Source organism: Boleophthalmus pectinirostris, unplaced genomic scaffold, assembly GCF_026225935.1.
Source record: "Boleophthalmus pectinirostris isolate CB_2022bp ecotype Guang Dong unplaced genomic scaffold, ASM2622593v1 HiC_scaffold_17, whole genome shotgun sequence".
Classification (NCBI taxonomy): domain Eukaryota; kingdom Metazoa; phylum Chordata; class Actinopteri; order Gobiiformes; family Gobiidae; genus Boleophthalmus; species Boleophthalmus pectinirostris.
In genome coordinates, this window is record NW_026571115.1 from 27,907,262 (window position 1) to 27,931,396 (window position 24,135).

At 37.9% G+C, this 24,135-nt stretch overlaps 2 protein-coding genes across 3 annotated transcripts in view; one reads left to right on the forward strand and one right to left on the reverse strand.

The window, feature by feature from the left end:
• Positions 1–9,986, forward strand: part of atp2a1 (ATPase sarcoplasmic/endoplasmic reticulum Ca2+ transporting 1) — a 23,561-nt gene extending 13,575 nt beyond the window's left edge. The window contains exons 11-26 of one of the 2 annotated variants that reach the window (XM_055152928.1): positions 1,031–1,197; positions 1,279–1,367; positions 1,447–1,549; positions 1,643–1,774; positions 1,866–1,991; positions 2,069–2,287; positions 2,394–2,505; positions 2,580–2,803; positions 3,265–3,485; positions 4,728–4,930; positions 6,698–6,783; positions 7,085–7,218; positions 7,737–7,854; positions 7,948–8,065; positions 8,212–8,261; positions 9,378–9,986. In XM_055152928.1, the coding sequence (XP_055008903.1) occupies positions 1,031–1,197; positions 1,279–1,367; positions 1,447–1,549; positions 1,643–1,774; positions 1,866–1,991; positions 2,069–2,287; positions 2,394–2,505; positions 2,580–2,803; positions 3,265–3,485; positions 4,728–4,930; positions 6,698–6,783; positions 7,085–7,218; positions 7,737–7,854; positions 7,948–8,065; positions 8,212–8,216 (2,057 nt within the window). In that variant the 3' untranslated portion in view covers positions 8,217–8,261; positions 9,378–9,986. The remainder of the gene's footprint in view (positions 1–1,030; positions 1,198–1,278; positions 1,368–1,446; positions 1,550–1,642; positions 1,775–1,865; positions 1,992–2,068; positions 2,288–2,393; positions 2,506–2,579; positions 2,804–3,264; positions 3,486–4,727; positions 4,931–6,697; positions 6,784–7,084; positions 7,219–7,736; positions 7,855–7,947; positions 8,066–8,211; positions 8,262–9,377) is intronic. The other variant, XM_055152927.1, reaches the window with a different exon arrangement.
• The window catches only part of rabep2 (rabaptin, RAB GTPase binding effector protein 2), a 21,721-nt gene continuing 7,568 nt past the window's right edge, over positions 9,983–24,135 (reverse strand). Inside the window, exons 6-12 of the mRNA XM_020922637.2 lie at positions 21,448–21,546; positions 21,250–21,363; positions 17,485–17,563; positions 17,381–17,392; positions 17,139–17,293; positions 14,583–14,699; positions 9,983–12,714 (exon numbers count right to left, since the gene is read on the reverse strand). Of these exons, the coding sequence (XP_020778296.2) occupies positions 12,610–12,714; positions 14,583–14,699; positions 17,139–17,293; positions 17,381–17,392; positions 17,485–17,563; positions 21,250–21,363; positions 21,448–21,546 (681 nt within the window). The 3' untranslated portion in view covers positions 9,983–12,609. The remainder of the gene's footprint in view (positions 12,715–14,582; positions 14,700–17,138; positions 17,294–17,380; positions 17,393–17,484; positions 17,564–21,249; positions 21,364–21,447; positions 21,547–24,135) is intronic.

Consider the following 24,135-nt stretch of genomic DNA (forward strand, 5'->3'; position numbering starts at 1 on the left):
TTCATACCTAATTCGACTGCTCACTAGCGGTCTTCCTCCTCAGAGTGGTCACGTGATGTTGCTGTGACGTGTCCGGTCAGCTGATTTATACAGATTTTGCAGTCCGACTTCCCAGGTGTGTGAGAGTAAAAAAAACCCTCATCCTGGTTTATAGTCTCGTGGGCACGTTTCCGTATTTCGATTGCCTCTTTAATCCAGCAACGATGTTTGTTGTCCTCTGTCCCAATGATGTTTGCTCCGTGCTCAACACATGACCACTCTGAGGAAGACCGCTAGTGACCAGTCGAAGTCAAGTATGAAAACAAACTCTTGGTCTGAAAAAAAGAACCTAATAACATAAATCTTTTGTTTTTTTCATGCATGTTTATGTCATTGCAAAAGTGCTCTGTTGTGTTTTAAAAGTTCTTACAACTTCATTGGACTAGTTCTGTTTACTTTAGAATTTACTTTACCTTCACTTCAAAACATCTGTCTGTTAGCCTCACAACTCATTCAAATGTTTATGTGAAATTTAAATTAGCAATTTGTTTTGGCTGATTTTTTATTTTATTTTTTTCCAGAAATGCAATATTGTTTTTTTTTACATATATAGTCCTTTGGTTGTTTAGTTGATTCATCAATCCATGGTGACTTAGTTGAACAAAATCTATACAAATATTAGTTGACTAATTATTTTCTTAAGATTATGAGAACTCAAAGTGTGGGAGTTTAATTTGTGTTTTAGGTGCTTTTTTAGGTTTCTTAGTAGTTAGTATAAATAGTTATTTTTGTATGAACTCTCATGCAAGACTGGTGTTGTGAGAGTTTGAGTTCAGATACACAGAGATATGTAATAGTTCTTAGAGATTTTGGCACAGTACTACAGCTCTCAACTCTCAGAAGAGAACAGATTGAATCTTGTTGAAATTTAAATCAAGATCTTTGCTCTAGAAAATCATGCTTTTTCAAGCACCAATGTACATAACAGTAACTAAAGCATAACAGATCTCTAGATATTTAACCATGAGCTTTCTTTGTATTCCCCTCTCAGGCCTCCCTGCTGTGATCACCACTTGCCTGGCCCTCGGCACTCGCCGTATGGCCAAGAAGAACGCCATCGTCAGGAGCCTGCCCTCTGTGGAGACCCTGGGCTGCACCTCCGTCATCTGCTCCGACAAGACCGGCACCCTCACCACCAACCAGATGTGTGTCACCAAGGTGGGTACAGTACACAGGTAAACCAAATGTATGCTAATGTGGAGTTTTGTCAAAATGACTGAAGTGTATTTTGTCTCACAGATGTTCATCATTGACAAAATAGAAGGAGACAGTGTTGCTCTGGCTCAGTTTGACATCTCAGGCTCTAAGTACACCCCTGAAGGAGAAGTGTAAGGAAATATAATCAAATAGAAAATAAGGGTTTGGTCTTAAATAAGTCTCTATAAAGAAATGTTTTAATCTTATTAGGACCAAGGGGGGCATGTCTGTGAAATGTGGCCAGTACGATGGCCTTGTGGAGTTGGCCACTATCTGCGCTCTCTGCAATGACTCTTCTCTGGATTACAATGAGGTGGGGAAAATACTAAAACAATTTTCAGTTTCATGTGAACAAGAGATTCGTAATGTAATTTGACCTAAATTTAATGTTTGATTTGTCTTTCAGTCCAAGGGCATTTATGAGAAGGTGGGTGAGGCCACAGAGACGGCTCTGTGCTGCCTGGTGGAGAAGATGAACGTGTTTAACACTGATGTGCGCGGCCTGTCCAAGGTGGAGCGGGCCAACACCTGCTGCTCTGTACGTGCTCACACACACACGATGCTCTTCTGATTCTGTGCCACAAGTGAAGGGAAGTCTACAGCTGACCCATATGCAACGTTTCTCACAGGTCATCAAACAGCTGATGAAAAAAGAATTCACCCTGGAGTTCTCCAGGGACAGGAAGTCCATGTCTGTGTACTGCTCCCCTGCCAAGTCTGCTAAGGGCCCAGTGGGAAACAAGATGTTTGTCAAAGTGAGAGCCCGTGAAGAATCATACATAAATGATCTTTTCTTATCAAATGTAATATAATATAATGCGACTATGTCCAGGGTGCCCCAGAGGGCGTGATTGACCGCTGTGCGTATGTGCGTGTGGGCACTAACCGCGTGCCTTTGACCGGTCCAGTCAAAGACCACATCATGACCGTCATCAAAGAATGGGGCACAGGCCGAGACACCCTGCGCTGCCTGGCCCTGGCCACTAGGGACACTCCACTGAAGAAAGAGGAGATGAACCTGGTGGACTCCAACAATTTTGCAGAATATGAGGTTCTATTCTACAGTAGTATCAATTATTTAGGATCGTTTATATGTGGATATAGACAATCATACACTATAAAACACTACAACAATCTAAAACCCTGTGTTTGTGCAGACGGACTTGACCTTCGTAGGCTGTGTTGGCATGCTCGATCCCCCACGTAAAGAAGTTATGAGCTCCATTGAGTTGTGCAGAGCTGCTGGCATTCGTGTCATCATGATCACCGGTCAGTACACTCACAAACACTATCCTTCATCTTCATTCTATGGGACTTACATTGGTTTGATTTTCTGCTTTCAGGAGACAACAAGGGCACAGCTGTGGCTATCTGCCGTCGCATTGGGATCTTCACCGAGGACGAGGATGTGACCGGTAAAGCCTTCACTGGCCGTGAGTTTGATGACCTGCCTCCTTATGACCAGAAGAGCGCTGTCAGAAAGGCCGGCTGCTTCGCTAGAGTAGAGCCCTCCCACAAGTCCAAGATTGTTGAGTTTCTGCAAGGCTTTGATGAGATTACTGCCATGGTGAGACAAAGAACAATTATGTAAATAGTACTTTAAGGAGTTATAATGTTGTTTTCTCATCAGAAATATACCTGGAGTTGTGTTTTGTTTCTTTCTTTCTTCTCTCAAACAGAAAACACTCAAAATCTGTTCTACTTTGTGATGTCTTGTGGTAATACAGGAAGTGCTCCACTGTGTTTTTAAACTCTATACACCTTCACTAGAATCATTTGAATAATTTCAGCCCTGGAATTGCCAGTTTCTACTCAACAACATGTAAAAGAAGCTGTTAATTTGTTAATTTTGACCTTTGTAGACTAACAGTAAAGTGTTACTCATTCATGTGTGAATGAAATAAAACAAAATCCAGGTATGTTTTTGATGAAGTAACTATATTCTAACATGACTTAAAGCTGACAGGAGTGCATTTTGTGTTCCTTGAATAACAAGCTGTTTCTTCTCTTTTCTGTATCATGCTTAAGACTGGAGATGGAGTGAACGATGCCCCCGCCCTGAAAAAGGCCGAGATCGGCATCGCCATGGGCTCTGGCACTGCCGTTGCCAAGTCTGCCTCTGAGATGGTCCTGGCTGACGACAACTTCTCTTCCATTGTGTCTGCTGTTGAGGAGGGCAGAGCTATTTACAACAACATGAAGCAGTTCATCCGCTACCTCATCTCCTCCAACGTGGGCGAGGTGGTCTGGTGAGTGTCAATAAAGGGGACATAGTCGACTGTTTGAGCTTTTAACCATTCAGTTGGAATAGTGTTACCTCACCATTTGGTTACTCAAAGTTGTTTGTTTATTGATTCATGAATGTTTGAGTAATCCTGTATAGGTAGATAGATTTATTTGTTTGTTTGAATGGATCCTTATTAGTTTCTACTGTGGTACTATTCTTCCTGGGGTCCAAAACTTAAAAATATAATCAAATATACATGCAATTATAAAACAGCAGTATAAAATTGGACCAGTAGATACATTTCAACCAGCAAAAGAGGATTTTGAAAGACAAGAAATCTGTGTAACGCCCCCTAACCCTCACCAGAGAACTATAGACAGCCGAGTTCAGTTTCAAGGATTTTATCACAATAATCTACAGCTGTTTTAATTTAGAAGAAGAATCAACAGGTCACAAGGGTGGGAGAAGTCTGTTGAGTTTGTCAAAAGGTGAAAAACTTAGAGGGCTTGTCTAGAGGTCCGGGCATTTAGTCGGCTAGCGTGACTCCGTGGCAGGCAATTGACGGCTGGCAAAGCTGCCCCAGTTTCACCCACAGAGCGGCCGGTACATCTTAGGACTGCCGGAAGACAAAGAGACAACCAGGTGTGTGAGAGAGTGACATGGACCTTCAATTAAAACAAAATTTAATCAGTTAGACCGAATTTAACATTAACCCCTTTAATATTTCTGGTGAGTCCTATAAGTGCCATGTGGTGAGCTGCTTCTTACTAACCTGAACAAAGAGACAACCAGGTGTAAGAGAGACAGAGGGAGAAGGTTCACAGAGTTTTTTAAGCAATAAGCACTGCTCCTTTCCAGCTGCCAAGTATATGGCCATTGACCCACACCAAACAAGGAAATAAATCACACAGTAAACCCACACCCATTTAAGGTGGCAGAGGAACGATACCATTACTCCTGTTACATCTGCATAAATTCTCCTTTTGTCCTGAAAGAAAACTTCTAGACAAAATTTCTGTTTTCACCTACCCTCTATTCCTGCCCACTGCTCTACTTACTTAGGATTATTCAAAACAATTCAGACTGCGGCTTCTTAGTTCTACAGTTATGAACCAGAATTCAGCAGCCCTGTTATTTTTGTTATCCGTGTAGATCAATATTGTGGTTTACTATGAACAAAATATAAAACAATAATTTAATATGAAATAGATAGATTTTAAAAACTAATATGTCTTCTCTAATGGGTTATCCTGTCTTTGTGCAGTATTTTCCTGACCGCTGCCCTGGGTCTGCCTGAGGCTTTGATCCCCGTGCAGCTGCTGTGGGTGAACCTGGTGACAGACGGACTCCCTGCCACCGCCCTGGGCTTCAACCCCCCAGACCTGGACATCATGGGCAGGGCTCCCCGCTCGCCCAAGGAGCCCCTCATCTCCGGCTGGCTCTTCTTCAGATACATGGCCATTGGAGGTACGGGGCATTGCACCATAGAGTACACGTTCATAATACAAAAATGGCATACTTGATACTAAAGAAAGGCTTGATATAAAATCGAGCGGTATATCGGTTGGTCAAGAAAGTGGGCTGTTATTTGCACTTTTTGCAGCTACCAGCCTCAAAGTGGAACTAAACAAAAAAATGTTCTGCTAAAGTCTATGCATGGTGTTTTAATACTATTCTGTACTGTTTCTAGGCCTATATGGCAATTTTAGTGCAGACTAGATCAATTTGCTAGCCTGATTTATCAGCCGGTTTCACTTCATGGAAACCGGCTGACCTCTCAGCGTTCGGATTTGTTCGATAGTAGGCGGATACTTTTTTTTATTTAATTAGTCACTGTTGTTTGGTCGTGACGTATGTAATGCGCCAAATCCTGTAGGAAGAAGGGCAATAACGTCTTTCCCCTTGATAAAATTCCCCAAACATTCTCTTTGTTCCGGCTTTAAATCCTCGATCTCTGGAATCGTTGCCAACACAGAATGTATGGCTTAGTCTACATCCATCCCGACCGCTTTGTTTACTGTTGTGTTGTTCCACAAAAGGGACCCAGACAGGTGCTTGAGTTTGACATCATAGCTTCACAGCTCTTCACTGATTGGCCTGTGCATGATCTACAACTTCCGGGGTTCTTGCAAACCGTCTATTGTATACTGATTCCTGACCTAGTCGCTGGAGAGAAATGAAATTGAGTGGAGCCACTACGTGGCGCCAGCCTGGCTATCAATTTGCAGCTTTATGTTCAAAAAAGTTTGAAGTGTGGATACCTGTTAGCCCAATCACTCTCTCTTTATGTCCTCCTGGTGCTGTAGTAACTCTGCTTGAAAAGTGGTTGTGGGAGGAGTTTAGGTGTCGTGAAAATATGTTTTATTAGGCACAAATAGCTGCCCAAATATGCATAAAGCCTGAAAAATGACTACACTGCTCTATCAGCCAGTATGTAGTAAAACAAGGTCAATTCAAATCAGGTAATTTGGGGAAAATATCGTCAGAGCTTCTTTGGAACTGTTTGTAACTATTAAGGAAAGATCTAAATTTGTTGCGTCTTGGTTTTTGTTTCAGTATTCATTCTTATTCAAATCACTATGTACTTTTGATACTAGTTTTTAATATTGATTACTAGCTAGGTAATTGTATTTTTGACAAATTTATAAGTGAAAAAATGCATAGCACACTCAGATGGCTGATGACCAAAAGTTTAATTAATGGTTCAGATCATTTTTCTTGCTTTGGAACACAGATCTGACGAAGGCTTTTTTGCTGAAACATTATTTAATAACAAAAAAAAGCTTTTGGACATGAGCCATTTGAGTGTGCTATTTATTTTCTCACTTTTATTTTCCTGTTCTTTGCATTGGCACCTTTACAAGACCTTTGGTGTGTGTTTTCTGTTTTCATTTGACTTTTGACCATTTTACCTGGAAATAAATGTGCAGTGGAAAGCCCTGCACCCGATATTTTTCCATGTATTTGAGCTAAATATGTCTTGCCCCGATGCCCCTGCAGACATATTTTGTATAAGCAGCTCTTGAGGTCAAAATATGTCTGCTGCTTGCTGTCTGCATCTAATTTATTCTCCAAAAATGAGGAAATGCACATTAGAAAGCTTGTTTGGTGAATAATTTGGACCACTGTTTAAAAGAAAAAGTAGTTCTGTTTTTCATTTTTTTTCAGACAGTATAAATCAGGTCGTGCGCCTTTAAGAACAGTAAAAGTAACATGGGTAATCTTCTGTTTTAGGCTATGTCGGAGCTGCTACCGTGGCTGCTGCTGCCTGGTGGTTCCTCTACGATGAGGAGGGTCCCATGGTCACCTTCCACCAGCTGGTGAGCATTCATTCTTAAATTTTTATTACTGAATGGCCCATATTGCGCTATTTTCTGATCTATGTTATATTTTTCCTCATCAAAAGCATACCTGGAGTTGTAGACAGACTAGTAATAAAGAGTTAATCAAACGTGTGAACAAAAACAAAACACAACTCCAGGTAGGTTTTTGATGAGGTAAAAAGATTCCAACATGACTAAAAGCTCACAAGAGTCAGTTTTGCGTAATATAGGACCTTTAATTAAACGAAATTATTAGACTAGACTTCAAGTGATGATATATTTTCTTGTTTTCGTTCAGTCTCACTTCATGCAGTGCAGCGATGAGAACGAGGACTTTGAAGGTGTTCACTGTGATATTTTTGAGGCCGCTCCTCCGATGACCATGGCCCTGTCTGTGCTGGTGACCATCGAGATGTGCAACGCCCTCAACAGGTGAGGCGCTATCATGAATCAGAGGCAAAAATATGTACAAAAAACAGCCTGTTTTCACATTTTTGATACAGCAAAAATTAATCCCAGTCAGGGACACAAATGTTCAGTCGATATCATAACAAATGAAGCTGCTTATAAGAGAAAAAAGGGGAAAAATCACAGGGGACTTAAAATTGCAGATTTTTGCAGAATGAGCAAAGCACTAAACTGTTAAACTGATGTGAGAGAAATTAATTTTGTTCTAAATGAGGGGTGACCAAAGAGCTCCTCTGTTTCACATGCACAGAAAATACACTGAAATAAACAATTCTGACTGCATGGTACAATCTGAATCTGGCTCAAAGCCCAGTCAAGGTACTAAAGACCAGACTGATATCCCCCTGTATAAAACAGACAAAGAACTATAGCAAATAGCCACTGAAAAAATTGTGGACTTAAAAAAAATGAAGCTACGATACACAAGTCACTCTCTGAAATGTCTTTTTAAATTTGAACTTTCTTCTTGTTTTGGCCCGCAGCTTGTCTGAAAACCAGTCCCTGGTGAGGATGCCTCCCTGGAGTAACCTGTGGCTCGTGGGTGCCATGTCTCTGTCCATGTCTCTGCACTTCATGATCATCTACGTGGACCCTCTGCCTGTAAGTCTGAACTCTATATAATAATACAGATGTCCTCTTGTTTTATTTAATCTGTTACAGAATGAACTGACATTGTGTCGTTTTTGTCTCCAGCTGATCTTTAAGCTCACCCATTTGAATGTAGAGCAGTGGCTCATGGTGCTGAAGTTGTCCATCCCAGTTATTCTTATAGATGAGCTGCTCAAGTTTGTGGCTCGCACTTATCTTGAAGGTAAGTCTCTACTTTTTATTTATCCATTTATTTGAGCTCATCTTAATATTTGACATATTGAATTAATCTGTACATATACTGTAGTTTAGTGTTTTCATTGATTACTCACATGGATGTGTTTGACATTCCTCTTTGTGAAATCCCAGCTTAAACCTGTCCCTTTGTCCTCAACAAACTCCCTGTAAAAAAAACCCAGGTATTTCTGAAGCTGCTCTGTGCTTTCTGTGTATATGCAATTGAAGGGGTCATGTGTTCTGACTTTAAACCAAGGCCTGTCACAATCACCTAAGTTTGAACTATAATATACCGTATTTTTCGCACTATAAGTCGCACCGGAGTATAAGTTGCAGAAAACACCCAAACCATGAAAAAAAGAAAAAAAGTGGGACTTATAGTCTGAAAAATACGGTATATGAAATACATTTTTAAATGGGTACTTAAATTCTTCTATTTAAGTAGATTTTTTCATGCAGTTCTTTTTATTACATGGCAGGCCTATTTAAAGAATCAAAGCTTGGAAATCGAGCTGCAGTCTGTATAAAGTCTTGTGCTGTTATGTTGCAATGTGTCGCTGTAGCCTTCCATGTGCTGCCTGAGCAAATTAAGCTGCTTATGAGAAAAAAAGAATGAAATAAGAAACCAAAACTGGGGAATGAAAAACATCCCGGACTTTTGCAGAACAAATGAGCGAAGCAAAAAACTCAGTTCTTCTGTTTAAATCGATTTTTTTAATGCAGTACTTTTACTTTTACAGTACATTTTTGGCCCCAAACATGAGGCCACCACTGCATAGACGTTATTTTTTTGACAACAGCTTAAATGTCAATATTAATATCTAGTAATACTACAAAAAATTTAATCCCTACTTGCAGAGGCGGTTTCATGAGTGATAGTTGATATATTAATTAGTGCAACAGGTCTACTCAAAGAAAAAAGCTTGGAAAAGGAGCTGCAGTCTGTAGAGTCTTGTGCAATGTTGCAATGTATTGTTGTAGCCTTCCATATTTGCCACTTCGCTTTTGTTTTAGGCAGTGTTTGCTGTTACATGCACATTCAACATCTCATTATCACATTTTTGGTGATAATTTGATCATTTGATAATTAAAATGACACGTAAACAGCACGATCATTTGCGTTCTTCCTGACCTTGGTCCATCAGATTAAGTTTACTTGTCATTTAAATCATCTTAATGCTCCAGAAATGAGATCATAGTGAGATGTTGTTGTGCATGTAACCACAGCTAATGTTGTCTGCTGCTGGACGCCTCAACACAAACATGACCTTTAAAGCAAATCTGTTTGACCCCCTCAGGAAAAGTGTAAAGGAGGTGAGACCGCGCAGACGCTCACACCAATGCTCAAGGGCCCAGCGCTCCGAGTGAAAGGGGACTCACTTGAACCCAGCGCTGTCAAAGCCTGTGCCATCTGAAAACACCCACACATGGCAAGAGATTTGATCTGTGTATTTACTAAATATAATATATAGCTAGAAGTCAAAACCTGTGATGATTCTATTCTTAAAGAATAAAGATATATATAAGAAGCTGTCAACTTGGTTTGTCAGTATTGCATTTTGTTTAGTAAATGTATCTTAATAAATATTTATCACCATCTCATGGACTTACTTGTTATGCAAAAACAGGGACAATGATGTGCTCAGCTAAACCAGCAACCCTTGGTCTGACAGTGTTTACATAACTTTTACAGCTGTGATAATGTGTTCTTCTGCTCGTTCTGCTTAAACTCACGCTGTCTGTAAGTAGTTGATGCAAATAGAGATGCATTCTTCACTTAAGTTTGGTTTTGGATTATGTAGAACATGGTTAGCCAAGTTGCCCGATATGTACATATGAAGTTGAGTTTCTAATTGTTGTTGCACAAATGCTACAGCCACAACAATAAATAAAATGGAGCAAGTACACATGTATGTTTATTTTATCATTCACATTTTCAATCTCTGACAAGTGTGTCGCTGTTTACCTTCATTTTAACAACAGATTCATTTGTCCTGATGCAATATTGAAAATGGCACTTTGTTAAAGCTCCTGTATTACACAAAATTGACTCTTGTGAGCTTTAAGCCAAGTTATAATGCTGTTATCTCTTCAACCTGGAGTTGTGTTTATTTATGTCTGTCTACATGTCCGAAGCTCAAACTGCTCTGTTCGATGAAGCAGTAGTTTTCAAGTTAAAAGCTACTTTTTTACCTTTTGTTCAGCAGATATTGGCAATTCCAGGGCTGAAGTTATCCAAATGATTTTAGTGAAGTTGTATGGCATTTAAAAACATAGTGGAGTCCTTCCTGTATTACCACAACTAAGCAGGATTTGTGTGAATGAAACTAAACACAACTCTGGGTCTGTTTTTGATGAGGAAACAACATTAAAACAACAGAAAATTGCATAATATGAGCCCTTTAAGATCTATCCAAAATAACAAACATTTATTTTATTGCATGATTCTTTGGGTTTTTAATACAAGACACGGCCAATGTCTACACACGTTAATGTTAAAAATACACTTCGTCTGTTTAATGTGTTAAAAAACGAAATGCGTTTTTTTGCTTTTGTCAGTGTTTTCATTCACAAAATACTTTTTATACACAAACTACCCCTGTGTAGCTTGGGAAATAGTGTCTGTGCTATTGCATTTACAGAGCTGATTAAAAATACTGGCAGTGTAAGCCAACAAAAAAGAATAAATAAAATCATAATATGGAATGTAGTAGGTAGCACCACTCTACTATGGCCTCAGTGTTTAGAACTGGTGCAAGGGTCACATGTTATGCTATTATTACTTTAAAGTGTATTACATAACTTTCTGGTGGAGTGTCTGCTACATGTTTGTTATTATTTCTTTGCCTGGAATGTTCCACAGTATGGCATTAAACATATCAGCCTTGCTTTCATTCAAATGCAGTCTTGAGTGCTTAAAACTACATTGAAAAACAAACATTCTTCAGGGTTCCTGCTTTTTTCACAAAATTTCAAGTGAATTTTCCATGAGTTTAGAGCACCTACATGTGTAGAATTGATCAGACTTTTAGGGATAAATATGAAATGTTAACCCTTTCCACTCACCTTATGGTTTATTATAGTTTTTTAACATTCAAAATCCTGTCTGTGCATTTAAGACTGTGCAATTAATCAAACTCTGATCGCAATCTCCAAACTCATATAATCCAGTTGAAACGATTTAAAGCTTAACAAGTAAACAACTTAAGTTTATTTTGGGATATTTTTTATATAAATACGTAGATTTATTTTATTTTTTAAAATATAGATTGTAGAACAGCTGGATATATAGTTTATTTTGGATATATTTATGTTTTTCTATGTCTTATTTCATGTTCAAAGTATAATCTATTCATTTTATGTTTTATACATCACAAAACTGCTCTAAGGTTCATATTTGTAGCCTGTATTTATTTTCAAAGTGAAAGTTTTGTGTAAATGATCAGTGTTTTTTGAGAGAGAAATGCTGAATAAATGGATCATGTAACTTCAAAAATAATAATTTCAATAATCATGATTTTAGTATTGACCAAAATAATCGTGATTTTTTTCAATAATCGAGCAGCTCTAATTTATTGTCGTCTTTTTAAAAAAAAAAGGCACATACGTTCGAAAATAATAGTCTAATCTAGTTGCATGAAAGAGATACTAAAATTCCATGACTTTTCCAAAACTTATATTGAATTTACATCATTTCATGACTTTTCCAGGCCTAGAAAATGACATTTTTCCATGAATTTTCCAGACTTTCTATGACCGTGGGAACCCTGATTCTTACTGTGAGTGAGCAGGGTCGCCTCTCCTCAGAGCTGGCTTGTAACTTTGCCTGATGGCGTCACCTTATCTCCATGAAAATTTATTTAATACCAAACTGTGGAACATTAAGGCAGATAACATAACATCTATAACAAAACCTAAAGTGTTAGTATTTCATTTTGTACTTTACTTTAACTTAAATACATGAAAACCGTCTTTGGTCAGCAGCAAGTTATATTTTTCACTTGGATGATGTGAATGTCGCCCCCTACTGGCAACAGCGGAAAGTGGTCCGAGGACAGAAAGGCACTACTCTTAATAAGCTACAATTGTTGAATTGAAAAACAAACTGTGTTAAAGGGGTAGCACCCAGTTTTGTTCGTGTAATAAAGAAGTACAGTACAGATTTATTGTAAAAGCAGCTCTTCGTCTTTTAGGTTTCATTGTAACCAGGTTAGTTGTTGCAAGTATTACAGTGATAAAAACTCTGCTCTGGCCTCTCAAGATTGTGAAAGTGCTCATAAACTCATCTCAGTCTATAATTAGAATGCTCAGAATGCACTAGGGTACATTTTTGGTCCACTGCAAACTATTTAAAATGAACTAGTTCTGTCCTCACATTATTTTTGATATAAAGATTTCTTTAAAGATAAAGATTATGTAGATTGGCTTTAATAAACATGGTTAAACCTCTAAAATGTAAAATTATAGCATAATATGTGACCTTAAACTTGAACACCTGGAATGCTTCATGTTGGTGTTATATTTCTAAAACTATGTCGCTTCTGTGGACGTCGCTAAATCCTCACTGACGGCGTCCTCCACGATCCCCCGAACCTGCTCCAGAGTCTCAGCCTGTCGGATCAACTCCAGCTTCACCTGCACAACAAGACAATTATAATAAAAAAAATAAATTAATTAATCGTGTAATGTAATGCTCAGAACCTCTACAAATTTGGAAAAAACATATATTACAAAAGGTTAGTTAGAATTATTTCATTTTAGATTGCTTATTCAGATTTGATAAGCAGATAAATTAGTACATTTATCGTTTCTGAGTGTTGTAATATTTGCATTTTGTGACATAATGAGCATAAATTCAATCACAAATCTGGAAGTATGAGACATTAGTATTCATGGTCTTCACTTGCTTCACCTTGACGTCTGATAAAAGCTGTTCTGAATCTGTACTGCAGCTTTAATTCGCCCAATTTGTTTATTTAGCCTAGATGTATTTATTCACTATTTCAAGACTCGTTATCTATAGAGTACAGAGCTTTTTCACAGCCGCCAGAATTGCTGCGATGTAGGGTAAACGTCACTTGCGTTAATGCTTTTCTATGGCAAAATATCTCTGGAAATGTCTTGCGTATTTTCCACCAGCTTCATAAATCTGCCCCATCAACAATCTTCATCCAACAAGATCGACAAAGGAAAAATTCTGAAGAATTTATCCACAACTATCAAGGTAAGAAAGATGAAAACTTAAAAGGTGAACAATGATGTCGTATTAGTGGACTACTCCTGAGCAAAACTAACATTATGGTCATGAATAAAACAGAAGTCATAAGTAATTCGTTAATAAGTAACTTGTGATCTCAGACTGATACTAGAATTAAAATAAAAAATCAATTTCATGTTGTCGATATTGGTGTAGACAGAGAGATTTGTGCAGTTTAAATGTTACAGATGTTCACAGATTACATGTCTCGCTTTTAAACTGCACAAATTTCTCTGTCTATGCGTATATCTACATCATGAAATCGATTTTTTATTTTAATGCTAGAATCAGTATGAGTTCACAAGTGGCTTATGTTTTATTCATGACCATAGCGTTAGTTTTGCTCAGGAGTAGTTCACTTGTTCACCTTTATGCTTTCGTCTTTCTTACCTTGATAGTTGTGGATATATTCTTCATGTTTATCCTTTGTCGACTTTGTTGGATGAAGATTTGGTGATGGGGCAGATTTATGAAGCTGGTGGAAAATACGCAAGACATTTCCACAGATATTTTGCCATACAAAAGCATTAACCTAAGTGAAGTTTACCTGACATCGCGGCACTTCTGGCTGTTTTGAAAAAGGTCTAGTAAAAGGGGAATAAAAAGAGCAGTATTGCAAGTAAAAACAAAAATACAAAAGTACTGATCACTCAACAACTGGAGAATGCATAATTTAAATTTATCTGATGAGGATGTGACTGAAAAATAAATTATATCTTGGCACTTTTCTGGATACAGTAAAGTATAATATATTTAAATGTCAGTATAACATTCCCACAAGATAATCTAGCTCTAATATCTAGCAGGGTTCCCACTCCCACTTTTTCACTGACAAAATTTCAAAACTTTTCCATGACTTTTTCACGACCTAAAGTGAATTTTCCATGACTTTACAGCACCTACATGTGTAGAATTGATCATACTTTTAGGAGTAAATATGAAATGTTAACCCTTTCCACTCACCTTATGGTTTGGTTTTATAGTTTTTAACATTCAAAATACTGTCAGTGCATTTATTCTCGTCTCTTTTAAACAAAATGCGCATACGTTCAGAAATAATCACAATAACCTGATGATAACTTAACAGAACGCTGTAGTTGCGTCAAAGAGACACTAAAATTCCATGACTTTTCCAAAACTTTCATTGAAAAACTGAGAGACATTAATGTAAATGTATGTATTTCTTCATTCATTGATTTTATTTCATTTTTGTGCACTAAAGAGCCAACATTGTTCTCGCTCGTACCTGCAGAGCCTGGGACAGCTGCACAAAGTCCCTCTGCACAGTCTGGCTGGTGTCCACCTGTGAGCGCAGACTGATCACTTGGCTGCGCAGCTCCAGACACTGCTGCTGGAGGGACGCCTGCGCAAACACAAAAACAGGAAGTCAACTCGGGTTTGTTTATAGGGAAGATACAATATTCCGCTGCTGTATAACCGTGGGAGCCAAAGACAGACGAGGGGAGAAGCCATGGGAAATAAGTAAAGTATTTTGAAAACTTGGAGCACTCCCTGAAAAAACACTCCAACGACAAGCTATTAGTTTCACTCTGGATTAAGACTGTGACTTAAAAATGCATATTATTTATCTCTTGTTGCACCTGAAAAATTTATCAAAGCTATTGTAAACAACATTTAATCTCCTATATTTACCGGTATTTATAATGAACCATTAGAGAATCTTCAATAAAGTTGATCCGATACTACGACACTAAAATTTCAAGCTCTATTTCTGTACTCAAAGTCTCGATACTGATTCCGATGTACAAAAGAACATCAATATTAAATCACAGAGCTGTCTTTTATATTATTTTGTGGCCTTATATCTGTGAAATCCCTCAGTTTTCCAGGCAGTTTCCATACTGGTCCATGCTTATTGGTTTATGTACTCTTAAACTTGTTCTGATACAGCTCAAACTCATTCTAAAGTTATTCAAGAAAACTTCATTTCTGTCCTGTGAATGTGTTTAATACTTTAGTATCTAGTTTCGATACTAGTTTAATGCCAACAAGTAGCTGATTTTCGATACTTTTGACTAGGGGTGTGCAATTCTCTGGCTTTTAACACCGCGTGAGTTGTGTGGTCCTCTGTGTCTTTTATGTATTTTATTTATTTATTTACTGCTATTTTATGATTTTTATGTTTTTTTGCTTGCATTTTGATTTTACTGGTTTCATTGTTTCAGGACTAGTGTGACCAAATTTTTGCAATTTACCTTGTTGTTGTCATTTTATGATCTCTGTGCAGCACTTTGGAAACTGCTTTATTTGTAAAATGTGCTATATAAATAAAGTGTATTTGGGTTTGGATTTGGAAATATTGAAATATTGATATATCATTTAGTTTAATTTCATGATACTGTCTCGATATCATGGGCTGCTGTATCGATATATCACCAGAGTGTATATATATTTTACTAAATTATTTTTTGAAAGAGCTACATTTATGTTGCTTGTTGGGAGAAAGGAAACTTGTTCATGCAGTACATTAGACATACTCACTGTTTTGAATAAAATGGGCATTTTTCATATTAAGGCTACATTTATATGATGATGGTCTGAGCAGAAGACACAAAAGGTGGTGTTGCATCTTCACTTTTTATACCGCATTTAGACGAGCGTTTCCAGAAGGAAATCTGTGTGCATACAGTCACGCAAAAGGTGTGGAATTCAATTGGGTATGCATGCCATCCGACATGTTTGTTTCTGTGTACTGTATGTATGTGACGTAAATGCATACGTGACCTGAGCCGACAGAAACACTATGGCGGAGCATATTCAACTTTTCCACTCTGGAGGGTGGTTTCAGATTTTTGCACTTTTAAGCCCCAAAAATGCTGTCACTGTCTAAACAAAAGGCACTTCAGATAAAATATTGCTTTTTCGTGTAAACAGGCCCTCACTTTGCACAAACTTAGTGGTTTAATAAAGACTTTTAATATTACAGCAATGATTTAACCTTTGTTTTTCACTGAACCATACCGAATCAATTTTAAATACAGTATACCATATCAAATTGTACTGAATGGAAAGTGCACTGTATGGAAAAACGTATTGTATCGTAGCCTATGTATCAAGATATGTATCATACTTCACAATGATACTCAGCCCTACTTTTGACAATCCTGGTCTAGAAAGTCTCAAATTCCCTGTCACGTCTCATATCATCGTCTCATCAAGTTTAGAGGATTATTTTCTCATATTTACAAGGTGATTTCTGAGAGTGCTGCAAGTGGTGCACAGTGTCTATTCCAAAATTATTGTACAAAAACAAAAACGTGTTAGGCCTAGTTTTCGTTATTTAAAAGATGCATTGTGTAACTTTTCTGGTGTTTGTCTTCATGGATATCATTGCTTTGTCTGGAATGTTTCACTGTATGGCATTAAACCTTTCTTTTTATCTTAGTGGAGACCCAACCAGACCAAGTTACAGGTCAGATCTGTGGAGAGGCGACCCCGCTCCTAGTTAGAATTTCTCTTGTTAATTTTATGATGACTATTTATGTTTTGATTTGTTTGTATTGCGATTTTAATGCATTACTTATTCTGTAAAGCACTTTGAATTACTTTGTGTACAAATTGTGCTATACAAATAAATGAATTCCTGTTTTTCTAGGAAGTTTTGAGCTATAAAACTACCTGTAATTGAATAAACGTAAAGTAGAAGAGTAGAACATTCAAGACGGAGCAATGACACCTCCAAAGAAACAAACAGTTGACGGACCCCAAACAAAAAAGTTACATAGTGCACCTTAAAATAAAAAGCAAATGTATATACAAGAACATACTGTACCATCTTTACCTTGTCAGCAGTCAGGCTCTTGTTGGTGCTCTGTACGTGTGAGAGCGCCACCCGCAGGGCCTCCAGCTCGGTGCGACAGGTGAGCAGATCGGCCTGCAGCTGGTCCTTCTGTGCCTGGATCCTGTCCGTCTCTGTTTTTAGACTGGAAAACTGCACTGCAAATTCACACACACAAGACGACCGCATTTGTAAACTGACTCCAAAATTATGAACGATTACACAATTTAAAAAACCACACTTACCCTCTAAAACTTCTGATTGTAGAAAAGAGAAGAAAAGAGGAGTGAATACATTACAAATTATCAGTGGGCATGCATTTTGAGAATACTGTATTAAATATATGTACCGTTTTCTTCTGTCCGCGAGTCTAGTTGCTCCTTCAGATTCACTATTTCAATGCGAAGGCGCTCCTCGCAGTGTGCTCCCTGAAATACAAACAGATGACCGCTTTATATACAGTGATAAGTTCTGCAAACACACATTTCATATTGCTTTGGGGCATATTGACTTTGGCCTACATTTACTATTGACAGTCTTTGTAGTGAGGTCAAATTAAGGGCTGGAATTGACATTGCAGAGTGTTTGGACTGCAAAAACCCCCAAACAAACTGCTGTAGAATCAAGACTTTCCTAGTCTTGGGGCAATGTGATGATTAATTCCAGTGCCTGAGACAATGTGGTATTTTGGTGGTGTTGTCATATTGTTCAGGGTGGGACAAGACAAATTTCTCAGGAGATGAGACACACCACGAGACAACAAGACAAGACAAGATTTGTACAAGATTTGTAATAAATAGGTAGCGCAATCCATTTCACAATTTTGGCTTCACTATTTTATCTATTTTATGTAATACTTTGGTGGTCATTGTACTGCTTTTTGGAACTACAGCTTCTTAAATTGTATAACTCTCCAGCTCTTGAGTCTTTTTTGTTTAAGCTAAAGGTAAATTCAGGGGAAAAAGTCTCACAAGATCTTTTTTTTTTATGTGTGCACTATCTTGTACCACTAGATCTTGTCCCATATTGTGATTCTCAGTTTAATACAGTTCAGTGCTCACTATGACCTAACCGATTGCAGTGAATTGTAAATGATACTTAAGATTAAAAAAATTGTGTCCTTATTCAAGGCACTTCACCCACATTGCCTAGTGATGGTAAGGTCGGGGTGATCTGATGATTCATTCTAATACCTGAGACAATATGCTGTTTTAGTGATGTTGAAATAATGTGGATCTCAGTTTCACACAGTTCGATGCTCAGTCTGACTTAACCAATCGCAGTGAAATGTAAAAGAAGAGAAGTGAAAGAACAAGAAACAAAATACTACCCCAAAATAACAAAACATCATACTTAAAATAAATATTGGCTCTGTTCACATGCACACCATAAATTTAATCATCTCATTTCTGGAGTTATCACATCACATAAGAGACATGTCATTGTCACAGTTACATCTGATGTGAGTAATGAGATTTCTTTCTGACTGTTCACACCTGTGCAGATTTGGAGAAGGAAAGGTATGCAAATAAGGGGAAATTTAGGTGTTATGTTAAGACAAAAATGAAACAGAAGAGTTATTTTAAAATTCATTGTATTTCCAAACACTCTAAAAATAGTTTAAAAGGAATTGTTAAATAAAAAAAATGTGAAAATCAAATCTAGCTCATTTTAAACTATTTGCAGTGGTTCAAACTCTTTCCTCTTGTCTTATGCATTCCATAAAGTAATGCATATGAATCCGTGTATCATTCGTTCATTTGTTTTTCAATATAAAACCAAAAATAAGAAAACTAATTAGTTTTTTCTATTTTGGATTTTGTGTTTAAATGAATAATGGAAAAAAATGAATAACGGCCGTTTCCCATTTCCATGACTTAAACTGCGATGCCACACTTTTGGAACCAGACCGGGACTGAGACCAGGACTAAGACCAGGACCAGACCAGGACTGAATCCGGGACCAGGACCGGGACTGAGACCAGGACTGAGATCGTGACCAGACCAGGACTTAGACCGGGCGCAAACTGGAACTGAAACCAGGACTGAGACTGGGACCAGACCAGGACTGAAAATGGTTTAGCATCGCAGTTTAAGTCACGGAAACGGGAAACGGCTGTTATCATTTTTTTTTCCCATTCTTCATTTAAACATAAAATCGAAAACTGAAAAAACAAATCTTTACCCATTTTTTCATTTTGGTTTTGGAGACAAATAATGAAGAAAATTGTTGTTTTTTAATTTTCTTATTTTTGGTTTTATTTTGAAAAACGAATGAACGAATGATACATGGATTCATAAGTCTTCTCTGACAAGGAAATGTTTGCAAAAAAGGGGAACTTGAAAGAGAGGAGTTATTTTTAAATCATTGTGCTTCCAAATACTCTTAAAAAAAACAATGTTTAAAAGGAACAGTAGCAGATATTTTTTATCCTAATTATTCTCATATCCTAATCCTTATCCGAATCATCCTAATTATTCACAGAGATGATGAGTTTATAAGCACTTCTCACAACTTTCAGATAGCAGAGCGGAGTTTTACAACACTTGGCATTGCTAGAACGCACCTTCTATTATCGGGCAATATATTGGTTTATAATTAGAGGCAGACAAAACACAGCTGATTCATTTGGACCTCAGGAGCTGCTTATACAATTTGTCTGTATTGAAGTAATTTTGCTCAGATACATGGGGAAAAAAAATCAGGTGCAAGGCCTTTAACGGACACATGCTACCAGGTGTTTTTGATGATCAGATAGATTTCTTTTGTCTGTGTAAACCATAGACCAGTGTTTCCCAAACTTTTTTTCTGGCGACCAATATTTTAAAAGTCACAAACCTTTGCGACCCAAGTCAATAGACATTATTATTAAATTACAATTAAAGGTGGATATGACCATTATTGAACATTAATGAGGATATCTTATTGTTGACTGAATGATCGTGTCTTAATTAGTATTTTATGTTTAATTCGTATTAAACAATGAAAGTTTTAAACTATGAAACACACTAATTGAATCAGCAATAAAAGGATCCATAAGTCGCCTATTTGGTCATTAAATGTAGCCCATTTCTTTTTCTTTTCAACATTCAATAGAACCAGCAATATTGGAACAAAACAGTCAATAAAATAATTGGAAAAAGATCAGAAATTACACAAAACATGTCTTAACATTTCAACATGTGTCAGAACTGTATATTGCAGACCTACATGCAGACTGTGACAAGGCGACCCAGAAAAATCTCTTGCGACCCACCTGAGGGTCGCGACCCAGCCTTTGGGAAACAATGGACTAGACTGTATAAAGAAGTGGACTAAAGGAGTGTGACGTCACCCACAGCATTCGGCTCCAGTCCAATGAAGCTCACGATGCTAGGAGTCTTAAGGCGAAATTGGAGATGAGCTATATTTTAGGAATAGGAATTTATTTACAGACAAAATATCTAAATAAATACAGCTAGATCACGTAAAGCAGGTTAATATAAACATTTTAAAACCAAAATGATGAGGCTCACTGCAGCAGTTACAGAGAGAGGTTTCACAATACAGGGTACATCCCTAATGGAAACAGATCCACGATTTTAAATGTAATGTTTTATTTTTGTTCTGTTTTCAGGTTGAGCCATACCATTCATTCCCAAAGAGAAGTCATTTTGAGTTTTGGAATAAGCTCGCACAATCACCCAAGACTGTGCAGCCTTGAGTGCAAAATTTGGAAAAACTTCACCAGCTGGCAAACAAAGTCCTATAATAAAAGTATGATATTCAACACCTAAACTCTTCAAATTCATTGAGCTAGACTTTCAAAATAGTAGTTTTCAAGATAATTGCCTTTAAAATTATGTCAGTTTTTTTGGAACACCCTGTATTTCAGTCTAAAGTCAATTGGAAACAGAGTTGATGGAGCCGTAAGCGCCCCTATGCTCACTTCCTATTTGGAACACTAGCGGGTTAGTCATGTCCATTTATATACAGTGTATGATGTAAACATACACCAAAAACAAGATCTAATTATTGGATTTTATCAGAATACTCTAGTTATTTGATTTTGACCATGTACATGCACCCACTGTTAACATAATATCTCTACTGTTCACATGAGTCGCCCCTTTACCTGTAGTGTTGGGATAAGAGCGGAGGCCTCCATGTTCTCCTCCAGCTCCACCTCCTCCCCCCTCAGTCTGCTCAGCTCACTGTGCATCCTCCTCTGGGACAGGGACAGCTCCGCCTGGTTCACATCATCACACACGGTCACATTAAACAAGGGCCGAGGAAAAATAATGTAATGAACTATTCTGTCTGTGCGACTCACCAGCCGACTCTGCACCGCGTTTTGAGACTGGCTGAAGGATTTGTGCAAGTCTTTTAAAAGGGACTCGGAGGCTTTGACCTGAGACTGTAGCTTTGAAACCTGGAAATAAAAGAGCAATAGTATCAGTCACAAAAGTTAGAATGTATCTACAAGATCACACCAGTACTGAAGTCTCCGCACTGGCTTTCTGTGACCTTCAGGATAGATTTTAAAGCTCTTTTAATTGATTTGTAACACTCTTAACGGTCTTAGTCCTATTTATATATCTGATCTGCTTTTATCATATGTGGCATCTCAGACTCTCAGATCCTCAGGTCATCTTTTAACCAACCTAAGACTTCAAACTAAAACTCCCGGTGGGGTGACATTTAGTTTTGCGGCTTCCATTTGGGGAACAGAGGACCTGAGGATCTGAGGTCGGCTGTGAGTGTTTATATTTTTAAAATATAGTCAAAACGTATCTTTTTAATTTAGCTTGAAACTTTTACTTGTTTTAAATTAAATTATTATTATTATTATTATTATTGTTTTAAATTACTATTTTACTTAGTCTCCATCCAATTTTAGATCTCCATTAAATTTTTTTTTTAACCTTTAGGAGCTTTATGTTTTATGTTTCTGTCTAAACTGCTGTATATATGGATGAAAACACTGGGTGGGGGTGAGGTTACTGTTGTTTTTAAAGGGACAGTTCAGAATTTTGGACATAGGGCCCCATTTCCTAGTGAGCCAGAGTGTTGGAGACATGTGGAGATGCTTTTTTAAATATTCCATCCAGTCCTTGTATTTGCAGAGGTCGCTGGTGTTAGACTAGTGCATGTCAATGGTCATAGTTATCCTGCCACTAAAAACTGTCTTACCCACTCCACAAAACACCCGAAGCAAAACAACTGTTACTCCAGACTGTCGATGTGAATGTCTGTCGATAGAAACATTTTAGAAGTAAAACGAACCTTGCATTTGAAGGATTTATGTCTGAGCAGCAGAGAGTGGTACTTTCTGATAGAAAGCTCAGCAGTGGCAGACTGAGAAATGAGAAAATAGTCCCTAAACATGCGACGATTCATGTGATACAAGGTTAGTTTTGTTTCAAACATTATTCTATCAACACAGACATTCACATCGACAGTCTGGCGTGATAATAGATTTACTTCGGGTGTTTTGTGAAGTAGGTAAGACTGTTTATTGTAGCAGGATAACTATGGCCATTGACATGCACTAGCCTAACACCAGTGACCTCTGCAACTACAAGGACTGGATGGAATATTTAAAAAAGTGTCTCTACACGGCTCCAACAACCTGGCTCACTATAAAATGTGTCCAAAATTCCGAACTGTCCCTTTAACCATTGTCATTTACATTTCAAAAGCATGAAAAGTCCTATACAAATAAAGTTTGACTGATTGATTGACACAAGATGTCACAGGAAACAGCCGTAACATTTAAAGACGTGGTATTACACTTCACTGAGATATTAACTGCTAACACATAACATTTAGATCACCATATTACCTTTTATTGTTTTGAAAATGCTATACTGTATTCACCAAAAATCTATCAACATCCAACTAATGAAACTACTGCATCACGTTTGTCAAGTTATAGTGCATTGTTTTGTACTCTGCTCTTGTATATTCAGGAAAAATTGTCGAGTCAGAGTGATTTGCACGGACAGGTTTGTACCATTAACCACATGGAGGGTTCAAAAAGGTTACATGCATGGATTACATAAAATCTCTTCAGGGATATTTTTGATGAGGGAACAACGTTATAACATGATAGAACGCTCCAAAAAGTCAATTTAATGTTCCTCACAATAGGAAACTTGGCAATATTTGTGTACAATTCACAAAAATACATACTTTTCAATTATTATATTTACAAGCAACATGTTTATTTCTGTATTTAGTTGTATGGCAAATATAAAATCCCTATCTAGGCTAATTCTGGGGCCTGCCACCTGCTTTTCTCCATTTTTGCTTCACCGGGAATGTTCCACAGTATGGCATTACGGCATCCACTTTAAATGTATTCAGTTACAAGTGGCAGTGTGCGTGGGGTTGCCTCTCCGCTTGCTAGTTTCCATGGAGATAAATAAATTAAATGCCTTAATGTGGAAATGTCTAGGCAAAGCAATAACATCTCCATGAAGACGAGCTGTTGGCGTATCGTCCAACCAGAAAAGTTACGCACTGTGAGTTTATAGATACCGTATTTTCCGCGCTATAGGGCACACTCAAAAGCCTCCAACCCCATCAAAAAACGACTGTGCGCCCCACAATTCAGAGCGCCCTACACACGAATTCACTCGGGTGTCCCATCGCAACTTCAGTAAACTACAAAGCCGCACCACCCACAGCGCACGCAAACACACACCCGCAGCCACACTCATCACTCCACGTGGATGAGGAACGGAGTGGAGGAACAAACCGAAAAAGCGAGTGCAATGTGTCCCTTCTAGGCACAACTGAACAACTGAGTCACTGCGAACACGGCAACAATCCAGCGGTCCCAGACAGCACCCTCCCTACACGCCGCAACTGAACAAAGCCCAGAGTCACCGTGAACGCTCCAAACAAAGTCTGACTGACCCATCTAACTGCTGAAAAAAAGTTCATAAATAGACCATTCTACGACAGTGCGTCTTATAATCCAGAGCCCCTAATAGTGCGAAAAATACAGTACTTT